The following is a 22797-nucleotide window of genomic DNA, read 5'->3' as shown; positions in this document are numbered from 1 at the left end:
CTTGCGTTTGGTCATGGCTACTTCGCAATGCATCTCCGTTCAGCTGCAGTTCCCTGTCCTTGGTGAGACTTCGTTGTTTGTTCGTCCCTCCCATTCTGCCACACTATATACATCCATCTATATAAGCGGCCCAACAGGTTATCATGGCACACAGCAGCGATGATCTGAACCAGATCGATCAAAATCTACCGCTATCGGAATATAAGCCAGAACTGCACCATGATATACACTCCGGGGTCATTCGTGGTCATGCGTACACGAACACAACGCCAGTGTCGGATCCTGATTTTGTAGTCAAGTTCGAAAAGGGTGATTCTGACGACCCAAGGAACTTCGGCAGCTGGCACAAGGTTTATATTACCTGCCAATTGAGTATGCTCACTTTTGTTGCGGCATTGGCTTCATCCATATTGTCTCCGGGACAATCAGATATAGCGGAGTATACCAACATCAGCTCCGAGGTCGCAGTGCTTGCGACTTCGTTGTACATCCTTGGTTCGTCACTTCTTCATTCAACTACAGACTCATCTGCTCACTTCTGCAGGCTGGGCGGTCGGTCCAACCATATGGGGTCCAATAAGCGAGGTTTATGGCCGCAAATGGGGAATGCTTCCAGCTCTCTTTTGCTTAGGCTTGTTCAGCATTGGAACGGCAGTAAGCAAGAACGCCGCCAGCATATTCATTACCAGGTTCATTGGTGGTATATTTGGCTCTGCACCCATTAGCAATGCAAATGCTGCGTTAAGCGACGTTTACGCACCGAAAGAGCGAGGAATAGCAGTGGCATTCATGATGCTGTGTATCACAGGAGGGCCATCTGTCGGACCTCTCATTGGCTCTGCAGTGGTGGCAAACTCGAAACTTGGATGGCGCTGTAAGTCTCATGCATTGGAGCTTCTATTGCGTGGACTAAAAAGTTCAGGGACGATGTATATCGAAGCTATCTGCTGCTTTGGCTTATTCGCCCTTGCCACCTTGACGCTGTCTGAAACGTATTCTCCTGTCTTGTTGAGAAATAAGGCACAGAGAATGCGCAGGACGACAGGAGATAGGAGATACTGGCACCCTCATGAGCACGAGAGCATAAATTTAGAGAATGCAGCCACGAAACATTTCATTCGCCCATTACGGTGTGTCACCATGCCTAACCTAAGTCGCGAACCGTCTCTGACTCCCCTAGCATGTTGACAAGCGAGAGCATCATGGCCTGCGTTGCGGCATATGCATCTTTCTCATATAGTTTGATCTATCTATGTCTCCAGGTGTACCCCATTGTGTTTGAAGAGGAACGTGGATACAGTCCAGTGATTGCTTCCTTGCCATTTCTCGGGATCCTGGTCGGCACAGCTTGCGCTGTCGGAATCACCTTTGCGTATCGAACACAGTATGCAAAAGCGGTTATGGAAAACGATGGAAAAGCCGTTCCTGAAGCGCGACTTCCCCCGCTGGTACTTGGGGGAATTTTCCTGCCAGGAGGATTCTTTTGGCTTGGATGGTCTGCAGCACCAAAGTACTCGTGGGTACTGCCCACAGTTGCAGGAGGTATGCCATAAGATCTTCCGATGATGTAAGACTATATTGTAACATCTACGCAGTATTCGTCGGTGCCGGAAACAACATCATCTTCCAGCAATGTATCAACTATTTAATCGACACCTACGGGCCATATGCAGCGAGCGCGATCTCAGCAACCACCATACTGAGATCCTTGTTGGCGGCGGGGCTGCCGTTGGCGGCGAAGCCCATGTTCCACAATCTCGGCGTGGGACCTGCTGCTAGTTTAATGGGAGGCATTGCTTGCCTGGCATTGCCGATACCGTTCGTCTTCATGAAGTATGGACGCACCCTGCGCGAGAAGTCAAAAATCGCACCAACCAGTTCGGACTAGTTCCCCTTGACATTCTGCTGGTAGAATCAAGAATATCCCGCTACCCCGCGTCGGTGGTGGTATGATGTCCGACCTCCGACTGGAAATTAGTCTATGATATACAGACAGCTTGAATTTTGTGACCTGCTGCCTTCGTAATAGATTTGTCCTCTCTTTTAGTGAAATAAAAAGGAATTCTGTCGCGAGAATCGTTGAGCGAGCGGCAGAGAAGCATTTTCCAAGCCGGTCTCTCCATATAATACGGTGTAGCTAGGATGCCTATCCCGAACCTCTTCGGTCATAATAAACGAAAGCAGCTAATTCTTGCGAGCCCCCGCATTGCTCGGGTTTAAGATATATCCGTGAGTCTGGCTCCAGATAACTTCTTCAGATTTGAGCGGGGGAAGTGGTGCAGGGCTTAATTTTACAGAAGTGTCAAGCACAACTGCTGTTAATATTATCACTGTGTATAGACGTCACGGATGCCCTCTACATAATGAAGCAAGGAGAGGAGAATGCGACTCTACGTATGAGAAGGACCCGAAGACGTACAAAATGGCAGCAGTGCCAGAACGGCCCAATTGCCGAGCATAATTTTGAATATCAGCCGTCCGTGTTGATCATACCCGCGGCTGCTGCATCTCGTTTCCTCACACTGCCTGCATAACAAACATCGGGTTGAATGCTCGGGCCCACTACCCACCTCAACCACTTGAGAACAGACTAGATATGGGGATTATGCGGGGTATGGAGATAGGAGAATGCAGGTATCGTGGAGTTGTAGATCATCTTCAGGCTAGGGCGGCTTACGCCCGCTGTAGACATATAAAGCTGAACAGCCCTCTTCCCATAACCCTCACTCTCGCACGGGTTACCCGTCGGAATAGTAGAGGCCTCACTTGCCTCAACCACATAATGCTTCTCATTCTCTTGCTCCTTGTCGGAGCAGTGGCATCCTCTCCCATTCACAACACCTTTACCTCCCCCATCGTTCACACCAACTATGGCGACATTCTAGGCACAACATCTCCCTACCGTCCCAACGTCCAAGTCTTCAAAGGCATTCCCTACGCTACACCTCCCACTGGTGAACTCCGCTGGAAGCCCCCGGTCGAGCCCCAGCCATGGACCGGCACGTACAACGCAACTGCCTTCAGCGCCCAGTGCCCCCAGTCCCTAAACATGGGCACCGGCCTCTGGACGACCGGTTCAACCGACCAAAGCGAAGACTGTCTCTACATGAACATCTGGACCCCAACCACCACTCCTTCCACCCCGCTCCCTGTCTACGTCTGGGCCTACGGCGGCCGCTTTGTCGATGGCTCTGGCGACGTCGTAACTTACGACGGCAGCGGTTTAGCCTCGCAAGACATCATCATCGTCACCTTCAACTTCCGCCTTGGCCCTCTCGGCTTCCTCGCCCACCCTCTCCTCTCCGCCGAATCCCCTCACAACAGCTCCGGAAACTACGGCCTCCTCGACATCATCGCCGCCCTGGAATGGGTGCAAGCCAACATTGCCTCTTTCGGCGGCGACCCTGCCCGCGTCACCATTGGCGGCCAATCCTCCGGCTCTTCCTGCTCCCTCGACATGATGTACTCCCCTCTCGCAGAGGGCCTCGTATCAGGAGTCATCGCCGAAAGTGGAGCGCGATCTCCCCGTGACCCCCTAACAGGAAGTCTGGCGACAAGCTATCGTCTCAAAGACGAAGCTGAATCCTCTGGCCTCTCTGTGATGACTTCCCTCAAAGCATCAAGCCTCTCCGAAATGCGTGCCCTCCCCGTCTCAACCCTCCTAACAACCGACCTCCTCAACGCCACCATCTTCGACAACACAAACTACCAAAATGTCACCACCTTTATGGAACCCCCTGAGTGGCGCCCCGTCCTGGACGGCTACGTCCTTCCACACACCTACGCCTCTACCCTCTCGAACAACACCCACCCCAATATCCCCATCCTAACCGGCAACAACAAAGATGAGTCCGGCGCCGCCACAGACCCGGGGTACACACTGTCCACCTTCCGCTCGAACTTCTCCACCATGTTCGCGCCTTTCCCCCATCTCGCCGAGGAATTCTTCTCCCTCTACCCGGCCAACGACACAGAATCAATAACCCTTGCCAACAACGCCTTCTGGGCAGACCTTGGCAGAGTAAGTACATGGGCTTGGGCACTAGATTGGTACGCCGGCGGCGCTACAGCCCCTGTGTACACGTATTTCTGGGACCATGCTCCCCCGGGGCAGAGCCTGGGTGCATTCCATGGGAGTGAGATGTACTATGTTTTTGGAAACTTGCCGTATAATTATCCGGATATGCCATGGACAGAGCGGGATTTTGAGATCGAGAGGGTGATGGTGGCGTATTGGGCGAACTTCATAAAGTTTGGGAATCCGAATGGTGAGGGGTTGGTCAAATGGGAGGCTAGTGGGAAGAAGAAGGAGACAATGTATTTGGGAAATGGCTTTGGGAGGGGTGAGTTGACGGATGGGGAGGAGAGAAGGGAGTTGATGTTGCAGTGGTTGAGGGAGTCGGAGGTCTGGTAAGCATGCTATACAGGACAGGGATGGAGGGGCGAAGGAGGAGAGAGATCTGCATGATACCTGAATACAGCAAGCACTTCTTTTGGGGCTCCTCTTCCCCACGATCACATTAAGGTACATTATATCGTCTTTACGGGCCACTACCGGTAGCGGAATTCTATTGACGTGTTGCCTTGGCAGCTGGGTGATATTCCGCCTATAGTATTTAATATGCTGGCATTCTAGTCGGGCTGATACAAGGATGAGGCGGCTCGACTAATGCTTGTTTCGAAACCGGCAATTCCCAATACTCTACTCATTTCGAGTTATAGTTCCTGTATAAGTTTGCGTAAGCCAGCACGTCACAACATGCCATATGCATGTCTAAGCCATATGGCCAGAAATCCTAGGGACAACAACCAGCAGCGGAACCGGCGCTGAGGAACTCTAAAGTTCTTGTGCCTAGTACATGGTCCGCGAGCTTATACAGGGTTTTCATTGTACACAAGATCCTTGGAAAAGAAGTCGATTGGACGCAACATACCCTGTTCCTGGCGTGTGGCCACATCAGTATCAAAGTTGATGTAAGCGTCACCACTATAAACCCCCAGTGGCAACCCTTAAATTTATAGTTTCGCGATTATTCTGCAACATATAAACACTCCGTATGACAACCACAAAGGCTTCCCTTCACGAATCAGCATCAAACACGAGATAGAATTTATCCCAAAAGCGTGCGCTAACAGTTCAAGCAATTCTGCGGTCACACAACTAAACAATAGCCAGCACTGATACAATTCTACTCAAAATATCGGACATATCAAGTGGTATAACAGTAAAAGGTTTATGGTTTTATGTGCTCAGAACCTGGAAGACCGGCCATGTTTTCTTCCCCTTCAGCGGTTGATGCGAGCGAGTCTCAGACCCTTGGGGAGCCCCAATACGTATCTTATGATCTGGTTCATGGGGACAACGGTTTACAAGCAGATCACATTAAGGTGATATTCAAGTTTTGATCGTTGGAAAGGTGGCCCAATCGATTGTCATCTCTAGTGGCATGAGGAAGGCTTCCGGTTATTCGCTAGCTGTTTGCCGCTCCCTTATTCATTCTGTACTCTTGATTTTGAGACATAATATAATCTTGTTTTGGAATGTAACTTCCTAGTTGGCTTTTATGGGCTGTTTGTTTACTACATAATCAGCGGCTATCCTCTATTCACAGAAGCTGAGAACGGTAAATGAGCGCGCTGAATCCATGATTCAGGATTATTCAGTCGGATAGACCTTTTGATGGAAAAGAATATCTACCAAGTGAATGCCTCCTCAAAGTACCGTACCTCGCGACACCCCCTTCTCATGGCCTCATACACCGCTAACCGACACTCATCTGCCATCATACCCGGTCCAGAGCAAAGCACCGCAAGCCTCGTGCTGCACTCGCGAGCGATTTCTGCTTCATTTTCCACAGCTCCACGGATATCAGGACGACCATTGCAGAAATGTATATTTGATGTAGAGTTAATAGCAACCTCCTTATCGATAGCTTCAATCTCAATCGGTGACATCGGATCACCACCAGTGCAGAAAAAGCTTATAGTGACACCCTCGCATTGCAACACGTGGCTCAGTTCGCCAGAGAGTACAGTATTGAACATACCCCTCTGACGAGCCGACCATATAAGATGGAGTCTGGTCGTTTTCGTGGCTTGGGTTTCTAGCCGAGCGGCATGATCGAGTATATATGGCAGCGTAGCTGCGATACCCGTTCCACCGGCAATCAGAAGCACCGTGTTGAAGGTATGCAGCGGTGCCGTGTGGCCATATGGGCCTTCTAGTAGAAGGAGTGGTTGTATGGTATTTTTGGCCCTGGTGCAACGATCACGGAGGGTCTTCGTCCATCCATTGTAAGGACGGATATAGAAGGTCAACCTGCTTTTCTCCTTCGGCGAACGGGATGATGCTTTGGCGTATGCACCCAGTGCAAACGGGTGATTTTCCAAACAATGTACACTGAGTGGTTGCGAGATGAAGTAGTGTTGACCTGGTTTGGGAGTAAGATGTGAAGGTGCCTCAATATCTATCATTATCAGATCGCTGTCAGGATTGTATGTGACCGATGATGATGGGAGGGAGATCTGTGGTTCGCTAAATCGGATATGGAGGTTGCAGTATGCGATCCGGGCTATGCGAAAAATGCGATCGAACATCCATATTGCGACTACGGTCCAGAGGTAGGGGTTCCACTGGGGACCGTCGGGGCGGGTGTGTCTAATGGGTTATTATTGGAGTGAAAAAGGGAGGGAACAGACCTACTGGAATAGAGCATAGATAATGACAATGGCGAGTATGATATGGGAAAGGAGGAATACCTCGTACCAACTGCGGCGTAGCCAGGTGACAGAGTGAATTAACAATACTGACATGGCAATAATGGCCTGAAGGTATTAGCATAGTTAGGGAAAAGGTGTATTGATACTCACTATTACACCCATGTACCACGGCTTGTGGCTCCATGCTTCATGGTATGCGTCCTCTAAATTGTAAGTAATGTGGTTGAGGTGAAGACGTAAGGCTTACCATAGTCTGCTAAAATGATGCTATAACCAATCGAGTGAACAATGGCAAGTAGCGTACACGCCCACGCAATATGCCGATGGAACGTGCTGAAGGATTGAATGTCGAAGCTGGTTGCCCAGAGGAAGATGTTGTTGCGCCCGCTAAATAGCCACAAGAACGGTAGACAAGCGTACGCGAGAATGCCCGTCCGATCGGACGTATAATGCCAATTGCGCTGGGGCATGGTCGATGTCCTAGTGCTGTTAGCTAGGAACATAGGGAGTTTCGAGGGTCTTACCTGATAGCTCCATTGTAGTTGACACAAGCTAAGAGGACACAGAGAATCCAGAATCCGGAAACAATTAGAAAATCAAGTCGTTTAGGGACACTATGTCCGTAGAGAAGTCGCTGGTAATGAGAAAATATAGGGGTGAAGCTTGCTGGGACAACAATATGGGTACGCAAAGCATAAGAGATTGAAGACAGCGGGGTAGGGATTTGCTTGCATTCTATGGGTCTAGAGACTGCATTGGCTTCAGTATCCTTGCCTGAGTCAAAAGCCCGCCTAGCAGACCAAAGGCCGAGGATCTTCTGCGCCATTCCAAATACCAGGATAGCTGCCCAGTACCCCATAAGTCCCCAGCCAAAGCGGATATCCTGACCCAGTGCTTTATCATGAATTACCTGTAATAGGAGTTAGGCTGCCTTTATGGAATGAACGAAAGATGTACATACACATGTTTTGTATGCCCGCTTATAGTATGACTCACTCAAGAGAATGGGATATTCTATGGTTCCAGTAGAGGCAGTTGTATTGACATCTGGATCAACAATAGGCATTGAAGTGTAAGTTGTGGATCCATTGACCTCAAGCGATGAAATGTCGACATCGCACAACTCCTGCCAGAACGATACGCTAGCGGCTGGACTACCTCCATCACACCTTGCCCTCGCACTCGCATACATAGAAGCGATTTCCACGGTGCTGTTGCATATGCTGTCAAAGTTCGTCAAAGTCTGTATATAGCTTTCTTCGGCAAAGAAGGCCGTCACCGATATTGAATGGTTATAGCTTCCACCAGCAGGTATACCAGCGAATGTGTATTGTGATAGAGCAGTGTATATCGGACAAAGGCAGTCCGCATCCAGGCTACTGACGGCATCATCGAAACTTTTCTGCTCCGCCAGAGCCGGGACGAAGATGGCTAGAAAGGAAATTCGCAAGAGCATCTCGTTTGTCAACGCCGGTTCTGTAACGAACAACATCTTGATGTGCCGCCAGGCCAATTATATGTTAAACACCCGGATAAGACATTTTGACTTTCTTCAAGGTCCTTCAAACATGGCACAGCCAACACTCAATCCAGCTATAATAACATGATGTCGTTGCCTGGAACAGCGTGTCGATGCATCGACCCAATGTGTGAGAGCGGGGCATTGGCTTGGAAACGGTGGCTATGAAGATCTCGCAGATGACCACGGAAGGAGGCCCGTAGGAGGGTGTTCAAGCGGCCTTTGGTCCGCATGAGGGGGAGGGGCACCATGAGGGGATGATTGGGGATAAAAAGATACTGGGGCTGTTGCAAGATACACGCAGGAAATGGAAGGCACCACGAGATCGACATTGTTGCTTGCTTATTTGATAGCCCCTACATCATAGCCTCGACAGTAATGGACACTTTAGTCAAAAGATAAAATTGGAATCACAAAAGCAAATAAAATTTGAAATGTCCACGGATCTACAAGTGGTAGGCAGCACAGAAACAAGCCTTCCGTCGATTCTTGGCTGTTCTGCACGATGGCTATGGACGGGACAGGATGCATGAAGTATCGAGACTAATTTAGAACAGTCTCAAATGTCCCGTCAATTTGGGTCGGTCGGACACGTGTAGAAAGGCGACACGACCGGCAGTCTGTTTTACAAATCTCCAATCAGGGACCTTGGAGGTTGCTTTTTCTGAGGCAGTTGCAGGCTTTGTTTCGCAGGAACTGGCATGAATACTGAATAATATCCATTTACCTTGTGGGATGGACATTATCTTTGGATGCAAAGCTTATCTGAAACAGCGGCTTCCATGAAAACCCGTCTATATGATATGATGTTTCTATCTACAGCCCTATGTATTTTCCAAATTAAACGTCTTCACAATACATCATCCTTTTTTCCACGGCGCAAATGCTATCACGACATCGGAATACGTCAGACAATATTTCCCCGCAAGCGCTTCTCCTCACCCCAGTTGTTTATTTATTTCTTCTCCAAATATTTAGCCGAAGCCTCTTCAACAAGGTATCCCAATGATGCGACATCCGACTGAACCGCAACCCCGCATTCCACCTGCAAGCAATTCGGTCCGCCCTTTCCTGAGTGGCTGGGCTATTAACATCAAGTCATCAGATTCACAAATTTGCTTGTATGACATCGTGGCATCGGTATGATGCTGAATAGTTGGTGGACAATTCTCTGGTCCGAGCCACTAGTATTTTCCCCATAATTATACAACAGTCTGCTCACGAGGCCAGGAAATCAAAGCAGGCTATCTGAGAAGTAGAAAAAAGATAGAGAGCCGAAGATGGGCAGAGGGATACGCTGTTCGAAAAGAGTCCAAACATGGATATTTACAGAGAAGGTATAGTGATGCAAGAATTCCGACTTCTATGACCGGGTTCAAACATCAGGTTTATCCACGGGAGGATCGTGACTAGATTATGCGAAAAAAGGAGTTTCTATATAAAATATCTGGTTGACATTGATATACTAATATATAATAGTCTTTCACTTGTTCGCACCGTAAGGATTAAATATACTATCAACTTTGCTATTTATGAGAGAACATCCACGCGGCTTGCTCTCACAAATAATAGGTAATCATGCTATGCTACAGTCAGTAACAAACGGACAAAGTCATCGCCACCCGTTATCAAAACCTAAGATTAGTGTCTCAATAAACACCGCGACTTATATTCTCTGGGTTGTAGATACTTGCAGTTTTCCTTAGAACATATCACCTGCCTGCTACTGTAGTACAGAATGTGCTCGTCTGTTCTTCTCAGTAATAGCCTTCAATGACCCTTCTTGCTCCTCTCCTTCATTCATGTGCTTTCTCCCAACAATCCTCTTCCTAATATCATGAGATGCCATTGCCCTTGCGCCCATGCCCCGGCTAAGAAGTAATAGTTACCTATCATTAAAACGGGCACAATAAGCATGGTTATATAATAATTGTTTCCTGACTATACATGCATGTTAATATCACTTCTTTGCGGCATAGGGCGCGGACACCAGCGTCTTAATGCTCGTCCTGAGAGACCAGTACACAACTAGTCTCGTAGACTAAATGCCTCTCATAGTGAGTATGGTATGCATTGACAGATCCTTGGCGCACCCCTAAAGATGTCAAGTTTCCGAGGCTATCATATATTACGCAAAGCTAATAAGCCTATATTCAGAGCATTTGCAAGACATGTAGGCATCTCCAGTATACTATATAGATATTTACAGTCAGAGCAGGTGCTATTAGGAATGGAACAGTGAATTATCTTATTGTATAGATATATATATCTCAGTCACCGATCACTGGTCATTCCCCAGAGGTACTAGTGACTATTATCGCCCTTCAAGCGGGAATATCAATACTGCCAATATATATATAAAAACCACCATCCTCCATTTATCTCCTTCCATCCTACACCTCTCAACTCTACTTAACATTCCAAAAAAAGGAAGGTATATAATAATCTTTCGCGGTGATCAACAGCCTCCAGCTGACAAGATATATGGGTGGTGGCAAGCACTGAGGGGCTCATGGATATTACTCCTCGAGAATATTAAGAATCTCCGAAGCCAGCAGCGCTGAACGGACAACGAGAGCAATCAGGATTAAAAACTGTGCATTATCCCGTATACCGGAAATGATCCGCAGCGCCATCCTGGCTAATGGAAAACACCACGTACAGGCCCAACACCTGGAAGTGATAAGATGATTTGTATAAAAATGGACGGTTACAACGACCGTTCTGAAAAGAAAAGAGTCATGTATCGAACAGTGCCGGTTATTAAGGCCGTGATGCATGCATAAATTGTGCTTGGAAGATCGGTCAATATCAAGAATTTCTGCAATTTTATTGACTTCAGCTGTGAAAATTGCTAGATATATGAATAACCACTTTGCTATGCAGGTGTTTTATATCTCCTAGTCAGTCTCAACAGGCGGAGAAAAAGTTGGAATAAGCGCGTCATAGCACAGTCAGGATCGAGTACGGCTATCACCGTTACTGCATCAAATGACAACCACAGACAATACTTCGGGCGAATCAATCGGACTAGAAAGTATTATGTATCGCACAGAAGGTACTGATGTTACAAATATGATCAATTACAGAAGGTTTATATGACAGAGTAAGGAAAGGGCTATATATGATATCACCTGGAATGCTGAGCCAGCCATAGCCAATGCTGGCCAGAAAGCCGGTATAGAAGGTTTGAAAAGCAGCCCGAGGGTCTGATTACATGACTGATTCCATTTCTTATAGTTATACGCAAGAAATGTCCGTTTATGCTAGACTTGAGAGGCCGCAGGGCTATGGTTCGTTTCTCGTGTAAATGGATCATGGCGAGAATTTATTATTCTTTTCTGTTGCCGAAGGGGTACATTCAAGTTATCTCTCAAGTCCAGGGCAAATTCCTAATTTCACAGTCGAGTACCCTTCCTGCTAGTGCAAAGCTTTATATATATTCTGAAGTCTACAAAGCTATAAAAGTCCTCCGAGAGCTTTCACTTGTCTGTATTGATTCTGGAAAGCACAATGTGTTCTATGACCATGCAACCAACGCCGTTACTATGGTCGACTTTGAGCTGATGCAGCCTGTCGAGCCAGAACTTGTCAGTCCGCATCTTCCAGAAATGCATGCTATCTTCAGTTCGTCCAAGGGCTCGCCACTCGGGAGGATAAGGGAGTGTCTTTTGGTTGCGCGTGCTTTACCCAGAACTATCCATGTCGGCTTCCGTTTAGAAGGATTTACCTTTTAAAGCGTAATTCGTCGGTGTGCTTAGCACCTAGTCTCAGGGTAAATATCTACCTAGTATGCTGGAACTGGTCTAGCTTCCTTGCTGTAGGGGAAGCGGCATATGGGGAAAGCGGCATATGGAAGGACCCGGAACGTCTTCTGTTAATGGTTGATAGTGATTGGAGTAGCTATTTCCCGAGACGTAAATGCCGCGTCTCCGCAAATGGTTGTAGAGCTTAGGTGGCGCTCACTGCCAACCAGATTCGTTGTCTTTTCCTGCCTTGCCGCCAGACCCGAGCTATAGACAAATGTACAAAAGAATCTGTATGGACTTCAAGAGCAGCTAGAAGGACCGAGAAGAACATAGAATAGGCGACAATGCGATAGCAATGCCATGTTCTCTGCCAAAAACACGACTAAATCTGTGCGCGTGACTATAGCAAAACGTGGCGGGTCTACGAATTAATGTAGTTAAATATAGCTAGACAGGTCTTGTGACCTGCCAACTTTATCACAAAGCTGGAGCTTCCAAAAGCTTCGATGCGTGCAGACCACAACACGATCATTAAAACCGGCTATTATTGCGGTCCAGCCAGCCAGCAATGTGCAGTGGACGGGAATCCGGCCCAGATCCGACAGCCGAGGAGAAGGCAAAGAAGGGGAAGGCGGGCTTCTGGGCCCGGCTGGGCCAATGCGGTAGTTGAGTTAGTTGGGATTAGTTGGATTAGTTAGCGGTGGCAAGGTTTAGTCACGGGGTTGTGCCACAATCAGAAATCGTTCCTGAACCAACAATTCCATCCATTCCATCGGCCCGAGCAGGGGCGTGTCCCATTGAAAATTTCTGCCTCGTGTTCCTGGATTCGCTCGATCAGGTCATCCCGTGGTTGACAATGCCCTTGTTGGCTTTCCTGCCACTTCAGCAGCAGTAGCAAGAGCAGTAGCTGTAGCAGCAGCAGTCATGCCACACTTTTGCGTTGGCCACCCAGGGCAAGGGATAGCTGCAGTAACCCCAATTCCGGAGATCGGCGCTTGGCTTTCCAGCTCGATTCAAATGGAGGGAAGAACACCGCCTTTTCGAGTTGGCGACAGCCTCAGGCTAGTAATTAAGGTTAACTTTTTCCAGTAAAGTCTGTCGTAGTCCGTACATCTTCTGGGGGGGAAGAAGCGTGGCTTGCTATCATTCATGGAGCCAGCTGGGATTACTGTATCTACCCCCGGTCTCTCTACCCTCCCCAAGGCTTAAAGGGTAGTACCAAGACTGCTCTATCATCCGTAACAAAAAAGACCTCAGGAGATCTTCCCTGCCAACTCAGCGAGGCCATGACATGGCGTCTATCAAGCCGGTCGCTGGGAAAATGTCGGTGTCATATTTTTAGGTCGCCTGATCGTCACGAAGAGTTTTCCCCAATCCTTAGTGTGCGGGCGAAGAGTTGATGCTCGCCCCTGAATGGATTGCTTCCGGCGTTCCACTCCATCCATCGCGGTGGGCCCTCCCACACCCCCTTCGCTTTCGGTATTTATTCTGGCACGCCTTGGGGGGCGATCCTTTTTTTAATCCCCATCAGCTCTCCAGATCAGCCACACTTCCACTCTTTCTTCCTCAGTTCCAATTCCAGGTACTGATTTCCTTCACCACCATGGCTTTCGATTGCTACTGCGCAATCTGCGGTGTTGGTTTCTGTGGCATGCACATCGAGGCGCCGTCGGAGACGGCCCTCGAGCGCCGCAGGCGGTGGATCGAAAAGCGATGCCGGGCGCTACAAGCCGGCGAAGACTTCAGGCAGGTGTCGCACGAGGGAGAGGAAAATGAGGAGCCTGTTCGCAGCTATGACCCTCGCATCGTGGGCTGGGACAATATCTCCTGGTTGTATAAGGCACACTGCCTGGGTGTGGATGAAAATGCCAAATCGGGTGCGCCAAAGTAGGTGCTGCTGCTGTTCGCGCGGTCGGAGAGACCCGTTTAACGATCTTTTAGAGCGTTTCTCTCGGATGAAGGATATTATGCCGATATTGTAGGCGCTCTCACTGAGTGCGACGTTTTCGATCGAAGCTAATTACGTATCAGGGCGAGTTTGTCGTCAAGGCCAAATCTGGTATGCTGATGAGCCGATGTGCTTTACTCATGGTTTTTCATGGTTATTGACCTTATTTAGATGGTTCCCGGTCGCGCTCTCAGCGCGTTTATTCATGGTGTGACATACCCACTTCGTAGACTCGTCTTGTTGACCCATTCTGACCGTTCAAAGCTATGGCCATGGTTCGGAGGAAGCGCCCGGTCCAGTCTTACCGTTCCACTGGGGCTGTTTTGAGATCTTGACTCGCGCACTGACGGGGACGACTGACACTAAAAACGTCAACCTGGACGTGTTGTACAATATCATGACGCCGTTGTGCAACATGTCCGGGTCTGCCCTGCAATTGAACTACGGAGACGACATCCAGCGCTCGCAAGGCCGCTACTGGGAATGTATCCCGGGCGCAGAGGCAAGCATATCTTCGCCGAGCTCTGTCTAAATTATGTTAACAATCGGAGCAGTACTGTGCCGCCCATCCGGTGGAGACACCCGGACTCGACGAATACCTCCAAAGCAATATGGAGACAAATAGCGGCTTGAAGACTCCATTCGCGAAGCTGGATCTCCGCGACCGGAAGCCTGTCAGCCCTTTCGGCAAACTGCCTCTTGAAATCGTTTATCAGATCTGCAAATTCTTGCCTAGCGATTCGCTGAAAGCACTGGCCGAAGCCTCGTTGTACATCCACCTCGTCACCCAGGACAACCTCTTCTGGAAGCAGTTTATGCAGCGCAACATGCCCTGGTTCTGGGAGCTTCAGGCAGCAAAGAACCAGAAGATCCCCGCGGATCTCAATTATAAGAGGATGTACATGTGGCTCGATAAGATGACTGCTCCGCGGTACGGCATGGACGATGTGAAACTGATTGGTGTCGCCAACCGGAGGCGCATCTGGGGTGTATGCGAGGATCTTGCGGATCGGTACTCCAAGAGCCTGAATCAGCCCACAGTTAGTGCGATGCAGTGGGGAAGTGGCTGAGGGAGTGTACTCTATGCTGTGATAAGATGGAGAAATAGTCCCGCCTGACAGGCTTGCGAGATGCCCGACCGATGGCTCCCCACGACGCGCTTCAACCTGAGCGTACGACACGTCGTTGCAGATTCGACCATTTATGGGGATCTCGTAACGCGTGTGACCTGGCGATATGGGATCAATCACAAGTAGCTTGCTACATAAGCAAGGTGAAAGTGACAGGGAGACTGGAAACAGTTCATCCCTCGTTCAGGTTCGCCAGGATGTGGAGGACCCAGGTTGGGCACGAGACTTGGGCGATCAGATCATGTGCTGCGGAGTACTTCCACTCGATACCTTAGCACTAATACTTACTCTTTATTACCAAGAGCTGTAGAGTTGTGTCTCATAAAGCCAACAAATTATTAATCGTTCATTGCTGGAGGGAGATCTGTTTTGGGGAGTCTACAGTCAGCTGCATATCAATGGTACAGTGCAAAACTCCATGCATTGCCATCAGGTCCATACATTAAATTGTACTTCCTCCCACTAGAAGAAAAGAACATACAAACACATGTCAACAAAACCAACATATGCTGACTTGAAAGCACACAAAAACACAATATACCCGTCATCGTAACCACTCCCCTGATCAATCCGCCTTATTCTTCGCAAACCTCCCTGTAAACCTCCGAATCTGCTTCCCCCAAATAAACACCGGAATCCCCAACAGCCCAAAAGCCGCCGTCAAGGCCGCATAAGTCCCAAAAGCCCCATCATACCCATGAAGCGCAATGAACGGCGACACGGCATAACTCGTCCCAAAGGAAATAAACCCCCGAAACGCACAGATAATAACCAACAAGGGTCCCGATCTCCCAGGATAACTATCAAGCAGGTACGTAATGCCAACGATATTTGCGCCGACGAAGCAGAAGTAGTATGCTGCCACTGTCCAGGCATATATGAACCAGTGGTATTCGTACGGGTGCGCGCCGCCTTGGCCATATAGTGCGGCAGTGAAGGTGCCAACGATGATAGGGAAAATGAGAGGGATGATGCGGATTTCCGGCTCGTGGATGCCGTTGTTGCGATTGGCGAAGTACTTCACTAAGTAGTCGGAGCCGTGGCCCAGAAGGGGGAGGGCGACGATAGCGACGATAATCTGGCCGCAGTTGATGTAGCTTGCGCTGCTGTCGGGCCAGTTGTAGGGTGGATCGGCGAGGATGGTGCTGTAGGTGGTGCCAATGGCGACGTTTACACCAATTGTGAGGCCGTTGAGAAGCAGGGCCCAAAGGACGTTCGGGAAGAAGAGGAGCTCGAAGGTTTGCTAGCTGGGGTTAGAATTGATGTAAAGATGGTTCTGTCTGCGCACATATGGACTTACTCTTAGCACGTCCCAGGTCTCTGTCCATTGGGGCTTCCCGATCCAGAGTCGCATGTCGGATTTCCATGTACGAGGCGCGTATCTCTCGTAGTCTAGGGCCGGGCGAATGGTGCATACCTCGGCGCCTAGGTCCTTTTTCAAGTCAGAAGATGTGCTCGTTGGGTCGGAGTTTGTTTCCTGGTAGGATGTGAGAGGACGGTCATATTTTGTTTCTGGTAGGAGGACAAGTGCCACTAAAAGCAGTGCTCCAGCAAGACCGGCTCCAAGCCCGTACCATCCCTCTGGTGTGATCGACTCAGCGATTGGGCCTGCGAATAGTGTCCATACAGAGGTTAGGGTGACCTGGATGGCTAGTTGTGCCATAAGGGCTTTGCTGCGTTCATGCAGGAAGAAAATCTCCTGGTGGGAGTAAGTTAAAAGTATGGTTCAGAGTGATGTCGTGGGTCACGTACCTGGGTAATCATAGGAATCAATGCCTCACTCTGTCCGGCTGCTAAGCCAAGCACCATCCGGGCACCAAGGTGCCATTCGTAGGTCTTCGCAGTTGCGCATAGTACCGATCCGAGGACGAGTACGACGGTTGAGGCTAGGAGGACGATTCTCCTTCCTATGCCGATTGCTATTGGCATACCAATGAGGTTCCCGATGCCCCTGGCCCAAAATCAGCTCCGTCTCGTATGTGATACCCTCAGAGCTCACATGAACAACGTCGGATATGTCATCAAATGGGTAATATCATCATAGTCCTTTCCCGCGGCAGTATATCCTGGAATGTAGAATTGTAATAGTCCGCCGAATCCACTGACCAAAGCGAGACCCAGACATGAAACTGCACACGATCAGGGAGTGTTAAAGAAACTTCTGGAATATTCAACAACATACAGATAGAAATAACAACTAGAATGATGGACTTTTGCCAAACCGACATATTCAGGGGATCTGTTCATCGTTATTCCTGACATTGCTCGCCGATAGAAGAGTTGCTCACCCTGTGGGTCAGCGGTGGGAGTAGGAATATACACCACCGTCCCCTCCGTGATCTTCACGGTGCCCATCACCTTCCCCTTAACCCTCGTAACTCCTCCCTCCTCGATGTCTTCCACGTATACCACATCTTTCTTTGTGGTGTCATCCATTATGGAAGACTGGCGGGTGGATGATGTGTGCGTTCTGTTTCCCCACAGAGGGTGTGAGCGGTGGTAGCATGGGGTATGGCCCAGCTGATCGTAAATATATACTCGTCATACTACCAGTTGATAGGCGTGTGACATACAGCGGGCACAGGAAAGGCAGATTACCTCGCTACACCACCTCCATAACCGTGCCGAACCTTAGCTGTGACAACTATAGCTGCGAAGCTAGCAAAGCTTCCCCGCATTCCGATAGCAAACTCGCCACTAATGGCCTCGGGGAAGAACTGGCTCGGGGGCCTCACCGAGGTCTGGTGCTCCGAAACCTAGTACTGACGCTACTTCGGCGGGGTCAAGTCAAGTCGGGGCAAAAGCTAATATCAACGCTACGAGTCATGTCACACAAGTCTCAATTGACGTATCAAAAAGGGTTTTCAGTACTGTTGCTTGCAACTTAAATCTTGTTGAGACATTCACTGCAGCCAGGCAAGCATTACTTGATTTTCCACCACCTCATCAGCTTGCGTGGTCTCCGACCACCACCTCTTCCAATCTTCAACCATCCTCTTGAGATCAGATAGATCAAATATACATACATTCCTCCCTCCGTCTTGACAGATTACTTGGACTGTGTGAAGGCCATCAGGAGTAGTGTGCATAAAAATTCTCACGATATTGAACATCTGACAGTCTGTATACATATACGTAAAACTACCTAGTAATCTTTGACGCCCGCCAGCTTGAGCACTGTGTCAGTTAACTCCGGCTTCTCATAAGGCTCAGTCCGATCCTTCGGGCAAACCTTTCCGTTCCTCATCGGCTTGTCTGTAGATGGGCGGATATTGCTACAAAAATTAGCATGTACGTCAATGCAGGCAGCAGACAGTTACATACCAGTGAGGCCAGTGGGTAGTTCCCATGTAATTCTCGAAACAATACTTCTTCAGCTCCAGGGCCTTCTCGGTCGCAAATCGCTTCGGCGTCATACAGACATACTGGACGTGACGGATCTGGTCACCTTCGGGCAGACAGGCATAATGCATGGTCCGAGAGTCCCAGAGGACTAAGTCACCAGGGTCCATATTAACCTTGATGAGCTCACAGCCGCGGTCCTCAAACCACTTGAGATCCCTCTGGTGGAAAAGGAACAGGTCCATGTACTTCATCTCCGGTGGCGGAGCATCCTCGTGGTCGTAGGGGTCACGGTCCTGAGCGAAGAATTCATCGAAGAGTTTGGCAGAGCCTTTCATGAGCATGAGACCGCCATCTTTGGGACCATTGGGGGCAAAGTTAACTAGGCCCTGCACTGCTTGCATGCTGTAACAATATCAGTGTCCTGCTGTCTATCTCAACCTCAACGGTAACTTACCCCTTCCGGTTGGGGTTCTGATCACAGTGTGGCCAGGGACTCCAGTTGACATCCCTCCGACGGGGAAGGGAGATGTTCATGCCATCAAAAGAACTGAGTAGCTCCTTAGTCTCCCAGAGCTTCTCGAAGATCTCGATGACAGCTGGCTCTGTGCGAGCTTCCCAAGCAATGTTCTCATGGGGTGCTGCGTAGCCATAGTACATGCTGATCTTCTGTCAGTAGTGGTCAGACACCTAGGGAAGAAGGGAACTTACCCTCCCTTGAAGCTGATAGGAAGATGCTCAGTAGTCCAGGTACTCTCATCATTCTCATCGAACCCAAGGTCGAAGCTCTTCAGCCACTCGATCTGCTTATCGCAGTAGTACTTGGCCCGTTCGGGACTAATCACGTTCTTGATAACAACGCAGCCGTTCTTGTGGAACTCATCTCGCCAATCGCCGTAGTGGCGGTCGCTGAAGTCAATCAGGTCCTTCACTGTGTAGGACTCGTTGGTCGCTTCAGCGATCTCCTGGATGACGGTAGTTGTTGACATAGTGTTATTTTTGCTCAATGTGCACTTTGATCAATAAGATTGGATGTGGATATTGGTTCTTTCGTCTGCCTTCGAGTGGGTGTTCAAAATTCACTTAAACATCCAGCAGCTCTCAGCGCCGAAGGGCTATCTTCGTGCCCCGAAGCTCGGGGGCCTTGGCAGGTCTGGAGCAATGCGGGGAGCCCCGAACACCCCGCCCTTGGCTTCGGGGGAGTTACTGACTTCGGGGCTGCCCGAGCTTCGGTTGCTAAAGCCCCGAGACATGTGCAATACAGATAGCAGAAGGCGGGGAAGACCATGATGAATAGACAACTTAAATGTGAAGAAATTGCAGTATGATTTGCTAGAATCATTGAAAGCCTTAAACGCAATAAACTAACATCACGTGTTACATTGAAAATGCCTCCACCAGTCCAAGTCGCTTACAAACGTATCAAATCCCCGAAAGAGGGTGAAAACGGCTACGTGAGACCTCAACCAGGCAAATCAGAGGTTCTTCCGGCGGGATGGAATGGATTCAATGCCAAGCCCATACAGAGCGACATTCGCATCGACCACGACGTCGAGATCGTTGTCCGTGATGGCGCAAGACTCTATGTCGACGTTTACCGGCCAGCGGACTCTACCGAGAAAGTCCCCGCCGTACTAAGTTGGTCCTTCTACGGCAAAAAGTACAGTGCACTCGACATGTTGCCCATGTGCGCGTGGAACTGCTGCGTACCGCGCTCTGATCTGAGTGGTCTCGAGAAATTCGAGGGCCTCGACCCAGCGACATGGTGTCCACGTGGGTATGCAATTGTCAGTGTTGACACACGTGGAGCAGGGAACAGTGACGGTCTCATCACCGTTATGGGTTCTCAGGATGCGGAGGATGGATACGACGTCGTTGAAGCCATTGCGAAGATGGACTGGTGCAATGGATGCATCGGTATGGCGGGGAACTCGGCCCTCGCGATCTCTCAATGGTTCATTGCTTCTCAACAGCCGCCGTCCCTCAAGGCTATTGCACCATGGGAGGGTTCAGGTGATATCTACCGTGAGCAGTTTTGCCGCGGTGGATGGTTCTCTATGAGCAATTTTGATCTAATCACAAACGAAATTGTTCGCGGACCGGCCAACTCCGGCATTGAGGATTTCGAGGAGATGTACCGTCGCTCGCCTGTGTCTAGTCCCTTCTGGGAGGATAAGAGAGCAGACATGACCAAGGTGCTTTGTCCAGTCTATATCCGAGGCTCAGATGTGAGCTCCATTCACACTATGGGGTCTGTTCGAGCCTGGCTACAGCTTCCACATGATAAAAAGTGGATTCGCTGGGGAAGCAAACAGGAGTGGTACGAACTCTATAGCTGCCCGGAGTCCATGGATGAACTTTTCGTTTTCTTCGATCGCTATCTCAAGGGAGTCGAGAATGACTGGGAGAAGACCCCTAAGGTGCGCTGGTCTGCGCTGCAATTCGGCGATCGAGAGGCTATCGATGATATCGTCCTCGAGGACTTCCCATCACCTACCACCGAATACCGAGAATTCTTCCTCTCTTCGGAGAAACTCCACCCAACGTTAGTTGGGTCTTACGAGAAAATCTCCTACGACTCGGAGCTCTCATCCAGCTTCGCCGAATTCTCATACACCTTCGACAACCCAGCAAGACTAATTGGTCTACCTAAGGCGATCTTATACATGTCTTGCGAAGAGCGAGATGACTTCACCGTTTTCGTCATCTTAAGAAAGAAGGACAAGAACGGAAAGCCGTTGATGCATCTAAATTTCCCATTCCACGCAACCCCGGTCAAATCGATTGACGAAATTTCCGAGAAGGAACAGTCCAGCACAAACCTTCATTTGGGGTCTAATGGTATTCTTAGAGCTTCACACCGTGCAATCGATGCGGAGAAAAGCATTCACCCACAATTTCCGTTCCACCCCCACACGCGCCAGGAGAAGGTTCGTCCTGGGGAAATTGTTCGACTTGAGATTGGCATTTGGGCGATGGGTGTGGATTTTGAGGCTGGTGAGACGATCAGCGTGCGGGTGAGTTACCCGGAGCCAACAAATCAGATAAGATCCAATTCATACTAACCATGAGAAAGGTATCTGGTCAGTACCCTAGCATTGCAGAGTATAAGACTTGGTCACAGCCTCGTCCGGAGGAGGAGCTCAATCGCGGGAAACACTTTATTCACTGTGGCGGGGAGTATCCTAGCTCTGTCATCTTGCCATTTATATAGAGGTTTCTTATGGATAAGTTATCTGGTCCATAGCTATGAGAATGTCACGGTCAACCTTCGAGCTAAGTTTCATTCTATTGTGGCTTAGTAGCTGTAGGAAGATTTAAGACGTGATGTGCCCAGCACAGCCTAGCCAGCGTAACCTTAAGTTTGAAAATACGCTCTGTATATTACAATAACATAGTAGTTCAAAAGAATTGATCCCAATGTCCTCAAAATATTATCTCATCATCATCCATTCCATGTCGAATAATCAACACCCCCTCACCGACATTTCAAGTGCGCAGCATCAATCATAACACTTTCAAGTAATTTGCTATTTGTCCCGAGGATTTATTCATTCCGCTTCTTGCAAATATAGATAGTCGCCCGCAAGAATTCAATATAGATGAAAGAAAGGTCCGGTTGCTGGATACTTTCGAGCTCTAATCGGCATCAGCATAAGTCATGATTCAATAAACGCGACCTGGACGGGCCTTCACCTGTCTTGCAAGTTTTCCCGCCGATTCTTACTTCTCGATTTGGAGTACGGCATATAGAATGGTGCACACAGACCCACGGTCAAGTAGCCCGCCATAGCCAGTTTTGAGAGCATTGCCATGCTTGATAAGTACATAGGATTTATGATGGGAGTGAGTAGTCTTGCTTTATTCCTTGAATATGATATTCATATATGTTTATCGCGCATGCACAGTTCACGATACATTATGAAGTCCCGTTGGATTGAAAAAGGAAATTTGCTCGTGCATTTGGGCTGCGATGGCCTATGAAAGACGTGCTGAAATTTACCAGTTCAACGTTAATATTCGGTATAATCCGAGCTGCATGAGGTAGCCTAAACGTTATCTGCATGAGAAAGTTTCCATCGGACCCTTCCTTGGTCTTCCGCCCCTTGGATGCTACTGAATATCAATATCCCATGCGCCGATTGGGCCCGAGGGACTCCGCACGCCACCTCGTCGACTCCCGAGGTCATGGTCACGATCCCAGACATTGAGTACCAGACGGCATCTGGAAGAGGATCGCAGCACATTGGCAGAGCTCGAACTGCTGAAGAAATGGTGGGAGATTCAGTAGCAGACTGGGAGCTTATTAACGCTGCCTATTGCTAGAATTAAAGGCATTTCCTTCGCCGATGAACAGGACAGGATTGGGATAGTAAGGATAGTAAGAAT

The 22797-nt window shown here is 49.1% G+C and overlaps 8 protein-coding genes across 8 annotated transcripts; 5 read left to right on the top strand and 3 right to left on the bottom strand.

The window, feature by feature from the left end:
* Positions 1 to 143: 143 nt before the first annotated feature.
* Positions 144 to 1888, top strand: BDQ94DRAFT_183329 (MFS transporter; the record flags this gene model as incomplete). The annotated part of the gene is made up of 5 exons (XM_026774383.1): positions 144 to 495; positions 545 to 874; positions 923 to 1130; positions 1181 to 1542; positions 1596 to 1888. The coding sequence occupies 5 exons, from the start codon at positions 144 to 146 to the stop codon at positions 1886 to 1888; spliced, it is 1545 nt and encodes a 514-aa protein (XP_026621687.1).
* An 894-nt stretch (positions 1889 to 2782) lies between these two features.
* BDQ94DRAFT_162632 (carboxylesterase/lipase family protein) lies at positions 2783 to 4414 on the top strand (the record flags this gene model as incomplete). Its single annotated transcript, XM_026769587.1, has 1 exon — positions 2783 to 4414. The coding sequence occupies one exon, from the start codon at positions 2783 to 2785 to the stop codon at positions 4412 to 4414; it is 1632 nt and encodes a 543-aa protein (XP_026621686.1).
* A 1280-nt stretch (positions 4415 to 5694) lies between these two features.
* Positions 5695 to 8176, bottom strand: BDQ94DRAFT_162631 (ferric reductase family protein; the record flags this gene model as incomplete). Its single annotated transcript, XM_026769586.1, has 6 exons — positions 5695 to 6658; positions 6704 to 6825; positions 6871 to 6923; positions 6968 to 7200; positions 7245 to 7630; positions 7682 to 8176. 6 exons carry the CDS (start codon positions 8174 to 8176, stop codon positions 5695 to 5697), a joined length of 2253 nt encoding a protein of 750 aa, XP_026621685.1.
* Positions 8177 to 11414: 3238 nt separating this feature from the next.
* Positions 11415 to 12235, top strand: BDQ94DRAFT_95882 (uncharacterized protein). Its single transcript, XM_026776918.1, has one exon. It carries the CDS (start codon positions 11503 to 11505, stop codon positions 11974 to 11976), a length of 474 nt encoding a protein of 157 aa, XP_026621684.1. The 5' UTR covers positions 11415 to 11502; the 3' UTR covers positions 11977 to 12235.
* Positions 12236 to 13591: 1356 nt separating this feature from the next.
* Positions 13592 to 15089, top strand: BDQ94DRAFT_183327 (uncharacterized protein; the record flags this gene model as incomplete). Its single annotated transcript, XM_026774382.1, has 6 exons — positions 13592 to 13875; positions 13930 to 13966; positions 14020 to 14047; positions 14108 to 14144; positions 14201 to 14438; positions 14491 to 15089. The coding sequence occupies 6 exons, from the start codon at positions 13592 to 13594 to the stop codon at positions 15004 to 15006; spliced, it is 1140 nt and encodes a 379-aa protein (XP_026621683.1). The 3' UTR covers positions 15007 to 15089.
* A 259-nt stretch (positions 15090 to 15348) lies between these two features.
* BDQ94DRAFT_183325 (MFS transporter) lies at positions 15349 to 17502 on the bottom strand (the record flags this gene model as incomplete). Its single annotated transcript, XM_026774381.1, has 6 exons — positions 15349 to 16309; positions 16367 to 16765; positions 16819 to 17017; positions 17066 to 17195; positions 17249 to 17305; positions 17355 to 17502. 6 exons carry the CDS (start codon positions 17500 to 17502, stop codon positions 15632 to 15634), a joined length of 1611 nt encoding a protein of 536 aa, XP_026621682.1. The 3' UTR covers positions 15349 to 15631.
* Positions 17503 to 18211: 709 nt separating this feature from the next.
* BDQ94DRAFT_174527 (Clavaminate synthase-like protein) lies at positions 18212 to 19397 on the bottom strand (the record flags this gene model as incomplete). The annotated part of the gene is made up of 4 exons (XM_026772368.1): positions 18212 to 18341; positions 18391 to 18813; positions 18866 to 19069; positions 19120 to 19397. The coding sequence occupies 4 exons, from the start codon at positions 19395 to 19397 to the stop codon at positions 18212 to 18214; spliced, it is 1035 nt and encodes a 344-aa protein (XP_026621681.1).
* A 399-nt stretch (positions 19398 to 19796) lies between these two features.
* Positions 19797 to 21622, top strand: BDQ94DRAFT_162627 (CocE/NonD family hydrolase; the record flags this gene model as incomplete). Its single annotated transcript, XM_026769585.1, has 2 exons — positions 19797 to 21425; positions 21485 to 21622. The coding sequence occupies 2 exons, from the start codon at positions 19797 to 19799 to the stop codon at positions 21620 to 21622; spliced, it is 1767 nt and encodes a 588-aa protein (XP_026621680.1).
* Positions 21623 to 22797: the final 1175 nt, after the last annotated feature.

Source organism: Aspergillus welwitschiae (genome assembly GCF_003344945.1).
Source record: "Aspergillus welwitschiae strain CBS 139.54b unplaced genomic scaffold BDQ94scaffold_43, whole genome shotgun sequence".
Lineage (NCBI taxonomy): Eukaryota > Fungi > Ascomycota > Eurotiomycetes > Eurotiales > Aspergillaceae > Aspergillus > Aspergillus welwitschiae.
This window is presented reverse-complemented; position numbering and strand designations above follow the sequence as displayed.

Bases quoted from the DNA above. Each gene is read 5' to 3' on its own strand.
- BDQ94DRAFT_95882 (XM_026776918.1), top strand. From the start codon at position 11,503: ATGCTAGACTTGAGAGGCCGCAGGGCTATGGTTCGTTTCTCGTGTAAA.